This window comes from Musa acuminata, chromosome BXJ2-1 (genome assembly GCF_036884655.1).
Source record: "Musa acuminata AAA Group cultivar baxijiao chromosome BXJ2-1, Cavendish_Baxijiao_AAA, whole genome shotgun sequence".
In the NCBI taxonomy this organism is placed as follows: Eukaryota; Viridiplantae; Streptophyta; class Magnoliopsida; order Zingiberales; family Musaceae; genus Musa; species Musa acuminata.
Genome location: NC_088338.1, coordinates 10,311,731 through 10,325,689, shown reverse-complemented (window position 1 = coordinate 10,325,689; position 13,959 = coordinate 10,311,731). Strand labels below are relative to the sequence as shown.

Here is a 13,959-nt window from a genome sequence, read left to right as displayed (position 1 = left end):
TCAAGACCAATTCTAGTCTAGAGTTATATCCACCGGAATAGATGCACAAAGTCAGGATATATATATATATATATATATATATATATATATATATATATATATATATATATATATATATATATATATATATATATATATATCCTTCATTACTTCATTTGTCTTCATCAAATGTTTTTTTAATATATATATGTACGCATTGCTGTCAAGATGATGAAAATTACATTTAAGACTCTTTACGATTGTGCTGGCAGTATGAGTCAGACATATATTGAGGTGCCAATCTCGACTGTCATTCACACGTAAGATTGATGTCATGCCTCAGACAATAATCTAATATACCACCTTAATCTTCATTTCGTTGGTATTGTTACACCTCAGGCTTCCATTTCCTAATCTCTCTTCTTTAGATTTCTATTTCATATAAAATAATTTTATTAGTTTCCTTAATCTGTCTGCTCCACCTATTTTCACCAATTTTCTAGAAGGAAGTAAATGCTATGTCCAACTAAACCTTCTCAATTACTGAGTCAGATCAAAGGACCAGTTCTGGTTTGTTCTTTAACATTGCCCATCACCATGCTGCCTCAAGCAGAACCTGCTGCTATGAGACATTAACAACACATTAACTGGAAGAATGTACTCGGAAGTTTCAGTGCGGGTGATCATAATTTCTCTAAGCTATCAGTAGCAAACATATGCTGCCACAAGCAACTCCCTGTTGTTGTTTTCTGCTCGATGCTCAGTGCTTTTAGTGGTGGCCTACTTAAAAGGCACTTCAGCAATCACTTGCCACTGTGAATCTTTTCTTGGCACTTTGTGCACTCCAGTAGATGTGAGCACAACACCCAAGCTTTGATACACTTTTGAGCTTCCCCAAGTGAGAAGCACACATACAGCAGCTGTCCTAATTAATTGATGATTTGCCTGGTTATGGGATGATTGCCATGTTAATTAATACTCATCATAATCATAACCATAGCCTTCTCAAGTAAAGGTGATTAATATATATATATATATATATATATATATATATATGTAATCTTAGTTACTTAGGTTTCTTGTTCCCCAGCATAACGATTAGCTTGTGATTCCCTTAAATCTTGCTTCACATGTAGACAAAGTTAGACTGACTAGTCCTCGGATCCTAGATTCATATTGTGTGCATCTGAATGAGAGATTAGCCTAAAGATGAAGAGATAAGCGAAAAAGCATGCTGAGAAACAAGATGGTGCTTAATGATTCAACTCTATAAAGAAGATGAAGTAGATTTCTGAGCTTTTGGGGGACATGATTGTTGTCTTAGGAGGCTAGCCAGGGTTGCAAGGTTTCAGCTGGAGAAACTTTAGCAGTTCTCTTGCTTTCCTCTTTTTGTTGGATTGTTGGCAGATGGAGACAAATCAAGATGGTATGAACATGAAAAACAATGGATTAATCTCTTGACTCAGCACGTTATAAGCAAATCAGGGATGCAGTGTTCCTTGGAAGAACATGAAAACCTTGATGCAACCGACACCAGTCTGCAGACTCGGGGATGAATCAAGTGCATGGTGACAGTGGGACACGTTTGGTTTGTGATCTAGCATGCAATCTAAAGCCTGCTCTTGTTCCACCTTTACTCGCCATGAGGAAAGCATTCTACTGCAAGTGTGCTGGCTGTGGAACAGGCAGGAATCATAAGCTTTGCCCCCCCGGTGTCCTCAAGCTGTTTGTCCTGGCGCCCGAGGAGTCCCTGTCAATGCTTCCTTCCTCCCCAATCCATCCAACACCTAGCCATCATCATGCTTGGACTCACACATGCAGTAGCCATTCCCAATCCTATCACTAGATAGCCAGTACTAAAAGGACTCCATCGGACTCGCAGTGAGCATGTTCCAGCGATCGAGGGCTGCACCAGTGAACTGATCCATCTTTTCACAGCAGTCACCGGTGTGCAACGGGATGGATGGCAGATGACATTAAACGTCATGTTGGTGTCTGCATGTTCGTGACACCCTTCCCTTTTTTCGTGTATAAAAAGGGCGAGAGGTGGCGAAGGTGTTCATGCGAAGCCTGTGATCCCCATTACAGACGCTGAAGCTGTGCTCCACCATGAGAGAAACACTGAGGTACCTGTTGGGTGTTGCTGGCCCAAGTGGGTTTGGATCCAGCTGCACTGGTGAGCAAGTCACACAGGATACCTACTGCTCCAACCCTTCTAATCTTACTGCAATCATCACTGGTTAGTCTCTCTCTCTCTCTCTCTCTCTCTCTCTAATGTTCCTAATTCAGTAACATGGAGTAGTGCCAATGCATATTTTGCTTGATCGAATCTTCACTAAGGATACTAAAGTATGGTAGGTTTAAGGATAGAAGGGAATAATTAATCATTGCATGGCTGGTGGTAGGTTTCATGGGACAAGCTTGCATTGTCCTAAAAGCGTCATACAGTTTGATCAAGTATTCGACCAAATGCCTTGGTTCGTATGCAGTAATTAGCATCAAGAATTGTTAATCATCTGCATGAACATTACTTTGGTTTCCGTGATCGAAGGAGCGACATCGGGCATCGGCGCGGAAACGGCGAGAGTGTTGGCCAAACGAGGGCTGAGACTGGTGATCCCGGCGAGGGATCTGAAGAGAGCTGCTGAAGTCAAAGACTGGATTCAAGGAGAGAGTCCAGAGGCAGAGATCATTCTGATGGAGATGGATCTGAGCTCGTTTGCTTCCATCAATAGATTCTGCTCCATGTTCTTGTCTCTTGGATTACCACTGAACATTCTCGTGTGAGTCAGAAGTAGACAGTGCTGCATGCTCACGATTCTTCGAGCATTCAGATTCAAAAGCTGACACTGATCTTTGCAGAAACAATGCCGGGAAATACTGCAAGAAGTTGCAGCTCACAGAAGACAAATTTGAGATGACCTTCGCCACCAACTACTTGGGCAAGTCCTCTTTCTCCTCATCCATGCATGCATGCTTGAATTGCTCTGCTATTACGTTCATAACTCAGGAAGGACATGCATGCATGTCGTGTAGATCTGCTTGAGAAGAAGAAAGTGGGACTATTTCTTGATCTGTCACTCATCATCTCGAGTCGAGTCCTGCTGCCTTCAGAAGAGAGAAACCATCATTCTTGTTTCTTTGATCCACTGTAGGTCACTATTTACTTACAGAGAACTTGTTGGAGAAGATGATTGAGACATCAGCAAGAACAGGAATCGAAGGGCGGATTGTTAACGTGTCATCAGTGATACATACATGGGTGAAACGAGGAAGATTCAAGCTCTCCCACATGCTCAATCCCAAGGAGTATGTTTCCTTTGCTTATGGTTTCCTCATCAACATGAGAAAGAATACTTCTCAGACTTCATGTACCTTGGAAATGATTACTCTGTTTCAGCTTCAATGGCACGCAAGCTTATGCGCAGTCCAAGTTGGCCAACATAATGCATGCCAAGGAGCTGGCAAGAAGACTGCGAGTATGCACAACAAAACATGCAGTGTCATTTGGAACTTGCACGAGATCGAAGCTTAATTGCAAATACATCTTCTTGCAGGGAAGAAATGCAATGGTGACTATCAATGCAGTGCATCCAGGAGTAGTGAAGACTGGAATCATCAGGGATCATAAGGGCTTGATCACAGGTATATATGAACGTTCTGTCACCATAACATCAATTGAATCGAATGAAAACTATTGATTATATATATCATACAGATTCGGTGTTCTTCCTGGCATCAAGGCTACTGAAATCGACATCACAGGTCTCGATGATTGATTCCTCCTGTTTCGAATGCGACACGAGTATTCGCATGCCTCATACTGTTATTCCTTGTTGCAGGGAGCATCCACCACTTGCTATGTGGCTTTGAGCCCACAGCTGATCGGCGTCTCCGGTAAGTACTTCGTGGACTGCAACGAGACTTCTTGCTCGAGTCTAGCGGGCAATGAGTTCGAAGCCCGAACTCTGTGGCAGAAGACGCATGCGTTAGTTCGTGATCATGTCAGGCAAACAAGAAGAGCCAAAAATTAATGTATTATATCCGGAGATCAGCAGTGACTTCTGTCATGCTGTCTTCATCTTTGTACGAGTAAATAAACTCATATCAACTTGGCGAATATATGTAGAATCCATGAACGTTTTCATAGAAGGTAGAAACATTGACAATTCAAACCCCATAATGGTTTGAACTCAATTAACAGAGGGAATCTGTACAAGGACTGACCACCATAAACATGGACATCACAGCAAACCACAGCCTTGAATTTTACAGGGGAAGAATGGAGTACAACAGTTGGGAGCAGAGGTGGGTTGAGATGTCACTTTAGCAAGTGGTAATCTTCCTCTGGATCATCGTCTTCCGCGGTGGATGAGCCACAGAACATGCCTCCCCACTGTGGGAAGTATATCAAGCTTACTGGCAGAGTGCACACGAGGACCATGACTCCCATGAGGGAGATGCCGGTCTCTTTGGAGTACTTGGTGCCTGAGAAGAACAGCAGCTGGATTACCACTCCTCCTAATGCTCCGCCGCTTCCTGTCAGCCCCGAGATCACTCCCAGCGACCTTTGATTATTTTGGATTGTCCCATTAGAATCAAGGATTTCAACCGAGTAAAAGCTTGGAACGAGAAGACGGGAGTGAAACAGGGGAGACGAAGGTGGAAGAGAGCATACCTCTTGGAGACGAAGGGCACCACCCCGTAGGTGAGCCCCGAGGCAGCCTGCGCGAAGAAAGCGAAGCAGCACATGACGGCCATGGACGCCCCCAGCGAGCTCATCCTCCCCAGCAGCACGCAGAGCACCCCTCCCACGGTCTGAACCACCCACAGACTCCACAGCCTCCCACGCATGCCGAACCTCCTTCCCATGGCGTCCGAGATCATCCCGCCCGCCGGCCGCGACACCACGTTGGCCATTCCGAAACAGGCCGCCACCAGTCCCGCCGCCTCCACCCCTAGCCCGAACCGCCCGTAGAAGTACTCCGCCACCACGTTCTCCATAGCCAGCTCGACCCCGTAGCAGTAGCCATAGGTCAGGCACAGTATCCAGCCCCTGTAGTTGCCCAGGCCGTCGGCGATGACTACCCAGAAGCCTTCTTTCGACGTTGGCTTCCTCAACGATCTCTTCTCCTGTGATCTGGAAAATGACACGAAGTTGCCGTCCGGCAAGTCTTGTCCGAAGGCGAGCACCGCGAGAGCGCCTACGACCTGCAGCGTCGCCGGGATCAGGAAGGCAGCGCGCCAAGAGAAGGAGGGGCTGCCGCTGAGTCGGAGGATGAAAGAGTAAGCAAGCGGCATGAGGAACTGGGCGGCGCCGCTGCCCGCGTTGGCCCAGCCGGCGGACACACCGTTGGCCCGACCGACGACGCCGGGGGCGAACATGGAGCTCATCCAGTACTGGTTGGCGACGAAGTTGGCGAGCGAGAGGCCGGCGACGAAGCGGAGGACGATGAAGCCAGTAGGGGAGGACACGGCGGAGGCGGCGTAGACGGCGGGGGCGGTGAGCAGGGCGAGGGCCGCGGACGCGACACGGGGGCCGAGGAGGTCGCAGGCGGGGCCCATGGCGAGGCGGGCGACGATGATGCCGGAGACGGAGGCGACCCCGGCGTGGGCGACGTCCACGGGGGAAAGGTGGAGGTGGCGGCGGAGCACGGGGAGGAGGGGCGGGGTGGCGAAGGTGGAGAAGTAGCAGGTGAAGAGGGAGAGCCAGGCGAGGTGGAAGGCCCGCATGTGAGGGCCGGCGGCCGAGAGGAGGCGCAGCTCGGTGGCCTTGTGCTCCTCGTCCACCGGCAGAGCAAACTTGGAGACCTCCTCCTTCTCCTGCATGCTGCTGGCCTTCGGCAATCAACAGCTACGTCGTCGGTCACTTGCTACTACAACAGCTCCGATATCTGATGGTGGTGCAGGAATGCACACATATAGCGTATCCGAAGAAGCTCCAGGCAGACCGCAAGTGATTCCCAAGGCACAGCTACGTCATTCTTAGGAATAATTAAGAGAAGTAGGGCCACGCAAGAAGAAGCAGGAGCCACAAACCACGCTGTGGGGCATGCGAAGTTTGTGGTTGTGGTGGTGGTGTTAGCGGTGGGGAAGGGTGTGAGATTTGATGCGCAGCGTCGCAGCCCGTAACTTGGCTCTGCTCTTCTGAGGTTCCTAATGGCCGCTGTGGTGCACTGGATGAAACGGAGAAGGAGACGCATAGACCCCTGTCGCCAATGATCCAACCTCGACGTATCAACAACACCAAGAAACTTACCGTTGGTGTCATCACGCTCAAGCAAGGACTGGAAAACGTGACGGTTGTTGCCGAGGAAGGACGAAGACACCAGGTGAGGCTGGCAACACGCACCAGCGTTCGACACCTCAAGCTGGAGACGCGGTCGAGGTGGCGGCCATGCCTTTCGTCGGGGGTTGGAGGGTCCCATTGGTTTCGATTGGAGAGGAGAACGGTATCCTTTGGCGTGGGAGAAGAGACACCGACGCCGGTGGGCGAACCGCCGCGTTACATGGGTAACACGTCCGTGTTCTCATGGTAAAAATTGCATGGGGAGTTCTATGTACCCATACGTCCACAGCTGTAATGAAGAGCCAATCGAAGTGTGCACGTTAGAAGATACTAGAATTTGCCCACATACAAACAAAACAATAGGTCACACTGATGTTACCATGTTTGCATTCAAAAAAGTAAAATTATAGGATGAATTTACCTCTAAAAAATCGTATATATATATATATATATATTATATTTTTCGCCTTATTATATTTTTTACTAAAAAAAATATTGTTGAAAAAATTGGTAATATAATTAATTATATATGAGGGAAACAGGAGCCATCAAATACAATTATGGGTACATTTAAAGAAATTAAGTTTTCATTAAGAAGCTTTTTTTTTTGTTAATTCTCAAACAAATACTCTTTATTTTTTAAACGATGAAAGTGTCCTATCTCCACCCTATCGATCCCATTGTGCAATATGTGTAGTGATAGGGGTAAAAACTGATTTGACGTAACACACCGCATTTAACGTAACACACCACGACGTTAGCCACCCCCTGGACGGCACATTGCCCTAGGGGGCGAGCATTAACACCAACATAATGTGCACCCTCACTCACCGTACCCAGGCGACCTCATCATCTGACCCCCCACAACCGGTCGAGGCAGGAGAAGGTGTCGACCGAGGCTCGCCATACCCTACGGCAGCTCGGCCCTCCACGCAACGCCCACGACAACGACATATGCCATCAGAGGTACGGCCCTGCTCCGGCAGTATGACACATCAGGTAATATCAAACTCACCTATAAACACCCCCGGGCTCCCAACAAAGGGGGCATCCAGAAAAACTCCTCTCCGGATCGCTGACTTGATCGTCGGAGGGGTTGGGCCGAACCACCGACCCGACCTGTGTGCATGTACTCGACCGAAGCTGACCCTACCCGGAGTCGCGGACCTTTCCAGCCAAATCCCCCGCAATCGGCCCCCACAATATCTCGAGAGGAGCTGCGCCTGATCCCAGCCATTCGGACCCCTAAACCGGCCACGTCGACCCCAGGGTCACGGCTAAAAAAGTTATTTACCGTAACATGTAGTATGCTCTTTATTATCGTTCACCTTTGTTTTATCATCCTTCAACTCGTTCATTATTGATTTCATCATCGACCTTAATAAAACTTCCTTATCCTCCTTCTCATATACCCCACCATGTCAAAACACTATCGCACCATCTCTCGAGTTACTATGCTCTCTTGATTGAACGGTATCAAGACAAAAGTAGATGGGTGCTTAATGGCATAAAGGCAAGAGTAATATAGTTTTTTAGATAAAAAATAAACGTTCGACAAGGATAAACCAAAAAGATGCTCATTTGGGAAAAATAAAAAATAAGTGTTTTTTTTAAATTTATCGTATAATTATTATATAATTATTGAGGTAGAAAAAATGGACCATAATTTTCCAAGCTGTAAAATAGAAAATAATTTCATTCTCAGAAAATAAATTAAAATCTCCACGTTTGATGTCCTCAATGATTAAGTCCATAAGAGTTGACACGCATTTTAACTCGAAGAGGTCTCGAGTCGAACACATTGGCTACAGACTACCGTTTTGGATAAGAGCGGTGGCTGCGCTGATTCAAACTATGAGGCAATAAAGGGAGGGAATGAACCGGAGCCAGCGGAAGCTGAGGCTAAACCCGTTGCTCCCACTCCTTCAAACCCGTCTCTGCCACCACCTCCATCTCCTCTCCCATTTCCGCACCCTCAAGCGGAGACTCGCCGGCGGCGGCTCCCTCAGGTCCCCCAAGTCCTTCAAATCCTATGCCGAGACCTGCGCCTCCCTCCTCCGCCTATGCTCCGCCGACGGCCACCTCTCCGCCCTCGGCCTCGCCCTCCACGGCCACGCCCTCCGCGCTGGCGTCTCCTCCGACCGATCCGTCTCTTCCAAGCTCCTCGCCATGTACGCCCTCGCCGGCCACCCCGCAGACCGCGACCTCTTCCTCGCCGAGCGCTGCCGGCCCCCAGACCTCTTCTCCCGCAACCTCATGGTCGCCTACAGCGCTCGCTCAGGTGACCTGGCTACCGCTCGCCTCTTGTTCGACGGAATGCCCGATAGGAACGCCGTCACCTGGACTCTCATGGTCGACGGCCACATGAAGCGCGGCAGCGTCGGTGAGGCGGCCGGCTACTTCGAGAGGTGCCCTTACAAGACCGTCATCTGCTTCACTGCGTACATAAGCGGGTTCGTCCTGAATGGGCTGCGCCTCGACGCCCTGGTGCACTTCCGCCGTATGCTTGCGTCCGGTCTTATGCCGAACGAGGTGACGTTTACCTGCGTCCTCAAGGCTTGCGTGGGAGCGGGCGAGTTCGAGCTGGGGAAGAGCGTCGTGGGGCTAATCGTCAAGACCAACTTCGATGGGCATGTGTCGGTGCAGAACTCGTTGATCACTCTGTATCTGAGGATGGGTGATGTGGATGTGGCGAGGACTGTGTTCGACCAGATGGAGGAACGAGACGTCGTCTCGTGGACGGCCATTCTTGATGTCTACGCGCAGATGGGAGACTTGAAGGAAGCGCGTCGAATCTTTGAAGAGATGCCAGAGAGAAACGAGGTCTCTTGGAGCACGATGATCGCAAGGTATGGTCAGAGCGGGGAAGCATCGGAAGCCATAAATCTTTTTCGCTTCATGCTTCACGATGGTCAGAGGCCGAACGTCTCCTGTATAGCCAGTGCCATCAGTGCTTCATCTGGCTGTGAGAATTTGCTCTTTGGGAGTGGCGTCCATTGCCACGCATTGAAGGTTGGGTTTGAAACCGATGTTTTTGTCGGGAGCTCTCTGATTGATATGTATTGCAAGTGCAAAGACGTGGCAGATGGACGCCGGGTTTTTGACTTGATCCCGGAGAAGAACATAGTATGCTGGAACTCGATGGTAGCAGGTTACAGCTGTAATGATCGGATAGAAGAAGCTGAAGAGCTTTTCAAAGCAATGACCAACAGGAATATTTCATCTTGGAATGCAATGATCTCAGGTTATGCAGAGAACGGACAATTCATGCGGGCGCTGGAAACATTTGATAACCTGCTGGTTTCAGAACTACCACCAAGCCGGATGACTTTTTCCAGTGTGCTTCTTGCTTGTGCATCCCTGTGTTCATTAGATAAAGGAAAGAACCTCCATGGTAGGATTGTGAAGATTGGCATTCAGCATGAGGTTTTCATTGGAACAGCACTTGTAGATATGTATGCAAAATGTGGAGACATCGAGAGTACCAAGAGAGTGTTTCATGGGATGCCTGAGAAGAACGAGGTCTCCTGGTCTGCAATGATCCAGGGGCTTGCGGACAATGGTTTCGCAGAGGAGTCCATAACCATGTTTGAAGAAATGAAAAGAGCAGCAATAGCTCCAACAGATCCTACATTTTTGTCTGTTCTATTTGCTTGCTCACATTGCGGTTTGGTTGATAAGGGTTTGCAGTATTTTGACTCAATGGAAGAGATCTACGGCATCTCACCTAACACGAGACACTATAGCTGCGTTATTGATTTACTTGCTCGAGCTGGTCATCTGAGAGAAGCTGAAGAAATAATCAGCACAATGCCCATTAAGCCAGAAGCTAATTCATGGGCCGCTCTGTTGAGTGCTTGTTCCACTTTTAGGGATGAAGAGATTGGGGAGAGGGTTGCCAAGAGGTTGTGGGAATTGGAGAAAGAGAATACAGCTGGTTATGTCTTGCTTTCAAACATATATGCTTCGTGCGGGAGATGGAAAGATGTAGCAAAGGTGAGAACTCAGATGAGACGATTAGGAAAGAAGAAGGTGGGAGGGTGCAGTTCAATTCAGATAAGAGATCAGTTCCATACATTCTTTAGTTGGGATGTAATGCATCCAAAATCATCAAAGGTATACGATGTCTTGGAGTTAGTGATGTCAGAAATGACAGATTATAAATTACAACATACCTGATTCTACTAGTTCGATGTATCAATCGTGTGTCAGGAGGCCACAATAAGCAAAAGGCTGCCTGTTCTCATGAAAGGAATGATTGATGAGTTCAATGGAGTAATTATAAGCTGATTTACTAGAATCAATAACATTAGTAGAGAGTAATTGTCGGTGATTATTCTTTTAAGTGATGATATGCGATAAGGTTATTCCAATTCATGTTGATTAGTAACATGCTGTTAAGGCAAACTTTCAAGTACATGGTGAAGTTTAAGGCTCTAGGGTTATTGATGCTGAAAATCTAGTGATAGTTTTCACTGATTACAGAATAGGACCTAAAATTTTAGTCAGCATGCCTTGTGTTCTTCACCACATCTCTAGAAAGGTTATAATGAGGTCAGAAATGCGATGAAAGAGGTGGGTATGATGATGCTGATTCTTTTGAATTCTAAAGAATGGATCTTTTGCACATGGAGGGCCTTAAAGAAAAATTCAGAGGATGGTATTCAAAATCACTGGCATGATAGATTTCAGATCATAAGCCTTCTGAGCAAGGGACTGAATCTTTAGATTTTGGGAAGTCCAGAGAGGAAAATAAGGATAGCAACCAGTGCACCAAAGCCTCATTGGTGTTGTTAAGTTGTTGAGGCTCAAGTTTCTGGGGTTCAATCATAAACATTCTATTTCCTGGTTGGACTGTTAGAAAACAATTTTTTTGGAACAGATGGCAACTCCTCCTATGTGCTCAGCAAGTCACATGCTTGCCTCTAGTGGAACTAAGATTATTTCTCTATTTATGTCTTCTATTTTTTTTAGTGGATACATCATAGTTTTGGATTGTCCTGATCTAAATATGAATTGATGTCTTTACTAGCTGGTTGTTCAAAAAATAAGACCTAGATTTAGTACATTAATTTATTTTCAGATTTCAGTTTACCTCTGATGGAATGTGCAGAAGCATGAAACTCATGGTTGTTACCACATCACAAGTACCTTAATATCTAGTGAATCTTGTTCCGCAAATCTGGATCCAAATAGTAGATGACAACTTATTTTTGGTGTCATTGGTGTCAGTTCTCTATGGCACAAAATTTGGTTTGTAGAATGATCATCCATGGATACCTGCCCAGGATTCTGAATCCAAACTTTGAAGGAATGGTTAAATGATCTGGTATACTGTACAACACCTGTACTGGCTTAACATACACCATTTGAGATCATACTTATCTTCCCTGTAATAAAACTATATCCTATGAATGGCACCTAGTGATGTAGTTGTTGGCTTTCTTGTCAAATGTCATATCACCCATTCAAAGTGTTCTTTTCTCTTCTTTTATAAGATTGTTAGTTGTCAGTTTTCTGAAATTTCATGGTGATGCAATGTGTTGAAAGTAAATTATAATCTGTCTCAACTAGTATCTAGATTTAGGAATTTGATTAGCATGGGGGCCATATGATTAGGGTATTACCTCTCTATTTACAACAGTAAGATTATATGCATGTATTCTCTTCTAAAACCTATATTGGTTGGAGTTCTGTGCATTGTACCAAACTTTTTGAGCTAGTAAGGACTGATTGAAACTAAACATATACTGATCCCCAGCTTTGTTAGTCCCATTGACAATCATTTAGGTGGGTTCACATGCTGTACTATTTGGCACTGCATTGCATTCATTTTGGCCTAAATGAGGATGCTAAAGTGTGTGAGTGATCATAGATCTATGGAATCTTTGTGTTCTTTTTGTCAGTAATTTTCTTTGCAGCTTTTCTGATGAACTTTAAAGCCTGTCTCTGCTGTTTGATCTTTACAATGACAAAAATGATTCCCCAGGAAACTGGTTTTATCACAACCAGGTAATGTCATAATATATAAATCCAAAAACTTAAAAGGTAGCATGAAAAATAACCAAGAAATTTGCAGATGTGTTGTAGAAACCAGATACATTCAGGTTAACAAGAGAAAATGAGCATACAGGAATAGAATTATAAAAAATATGAAATAAAAAAATTATTAAAAGAATTATAAATGGGTATTAAGAAATGACACACCATTGAGAAGTTGTCTGCAACACAATCCTGCATGCTTCTTGTGATAGCTGATTAGATTCTCTGGTTAATGTCTTATGCTAAACATGTACCTGCATTTGCATGTGATCAAGTGCTAGCAGATATAACTCACCCGATTGTAAATGTGTTTGGTGTAGCATCTCTTGCCAGCTATGTGGGACTTCACTTGTTTCAGCTGTTGTATTAACTTCTGGTTGAGGTTGCTTTGTCTTTCTGCCAACAACATAAACTTTGTGGAATTCTGTTTTGTGAAGAATCATGCATGACTGGCCACAATTCACTCATAGGCCAAGGCATGTCATTTTCTCTGAAACCATGTCATAATTTGTGACTTGACTCCTATTTGTTGCATTTATATGCCTTTTCCCTCTCTCTCTCTCTCTCTCTCTCTCTCTCTACCTGTGCAGAGAAGTTCTTTCCAGAGGAGGTTTAGCAGATAACATCCAGAACAGCTTTTTGTGCCTCTGCTGCTTATATTTTACTGTAAATTATCCTACAATTAGAATTCTGGATGTAGTTGTTTGCAGCAGTTATGTATTACAAGAATATGCAATTTACTGATCATGTAAAGCTTTTTTTCAGTTGAGATGCATGAGGAGGAAACTAAGATTCACAAGTGATGCCAAATCCAAACGCATAGAGAAGATGGGTGGCCAAAATAGCTTTTTCTTATTCTAGTGTTGGCTATACTAAATGGAGCAGGGACAAATCCAAAAGGAGTGAGCAGTATTGGTTTCCAAATCTACTGACTGTATCCCTTGTCAATCCAGGATAAACTTACCTCTCTCACCATAAGTTGGAGGAGGTCAATCCCTTGCCGTTGCTTATCCTGTGTGGAGCTCATGGAAGCTGGAGACTGACAGTAAAGTATGTGACTCTCTCTCTCTCTCCTTCCCACAAACCCTCAAATGAAGAAGTAGGTGACCTACTCATGGATGCATGTGGCTCACATCAACCCTATCTCAAGGACACCTAGCTGTCACTGCGTACTAAGTCCATATATATATATATGTATAAATATATATAAAAGAGACCTTGTAATTTAAGTCTCAAATAACTTGCATGAGTTGGGACATAAATTATTTATAGACTATCTAATTGGACAAGTCCTACAAATGTAGACTTGACTTGGAATATGTGGAACCCATCTGTGAGAGAATGACTTGGTGCTATCAACCTCATCCTTTTATCTGCAAACAGTACAGTTCTTTATCACATGCATATCACTGACAAAAACATACATGGCATATGTGTTTCATGTCATTTTTCTATTTAAGAAGAATATCACAATATATATATATATATATATATATATATTTGTATGTGTGGTGATATTCTTCTCCGTTTAGATAGAAAAATGACATAATACACATATATCATATATGTTTTGTCAGTGACATACATGTAATAAAGAACTGACATACATGTAATAAAGAACTGTACTGTTTACAGATGTGAGGTTGATA

At 45.1% G+C, this 13,959-nt stretch overlaps 3 protein-coding genes across 4 annotated transcripts; 2 read left to right on the top strand and 1 right to left on the bottom strand.

The window, feature by feature from the left end:
• The first annotated feature begins 2,066 nt into the window (after positions 1 to 2,066).
• Positions 2,067 to 4,111, top strand: LOC135598873 (short-chain dehydrogenase TIC 32 B, chloroplastic-like). The gene is made up of 8 exons (XM_065093290.1): positions 2,067 to 2,218; positions 2,531 to 2,762; positions 2,842 to 2,921; positions 3,135 to 3,288; positions 3,380 to 3,458; positions 3,537 to 3,624; positions 3,698 to 3,744; positions 3,822 to 4,111. The coding sequence occupies exons 1-8, from the start codon at positions 2,089 to 2,091 to the stop codon at positions 4,011 to 4,013; spliced, it is 1,002 nt and encodes a 333-aa protein (XP_064949362.1). The 5' UTR covers positions 2,067 to 2,088; the 3' UTR covers positions 4,014 to 4,111.
• On the bottom strand, positions 4,104 to 6,308 carry LOC135598872 (high affinity nitrate transporter 2.5-like). The gene is made up of 2 exons (XM_065093289.1): positions 4,658 to 6,308; positions 4,104 to 4,547 (listed from the first exon to the last, which is right to left on the bottom strand). The coding sequence occupies exons 1-2, from the start codon at positions 5,806 to 5,808 to the stop codon at positions 4,301 to 4,303; spliced, it is 1,398 nt and encodes a 465-aa protein (XP_064949361.1). The 5' UTR covers positions 5,809 to 6,308; the 3' UTR covers positions 4,104 to 4,300.
• A 1,666-nt stretch (positions 6,309 to 7,974) lies between these two features.
• Positions 7,975 to 13,748, top strand: LOC103997587 (pentatricopeptide repeat-containing protein At2g13600-like). Of its 2 annotated transcripts, XM_018824116.2 has the most exons (2): positions 7,975 to 10,384; positions 13,076 to 13,748. In XM_018824116.2, the coding sequence occupies exons 1-2, from the start codon at positions 8,144 to 8,146 to the stop codon at positions 13,169 to 13,171; spliced, it is 2,337 nt and encodes a 778-aa protein (XP_018679661.2). In that variant the 5' UTR covers positions 7,975 to 8,143; the 3' UTR covers positions 13,172 to 13,748. The 2 variants fall into 2 exon arrangements, with proteins under 2 accessions (XP_018679661.2, XP_009417135.2); XM_009418860.3 differs by lacking the exon at positions 13,076 to 13,748 and having other exon boundaries at positions 7,976 to 11,350.
• Positions 13,749 to 13,959: the final 211 nt, after the last annotated feature.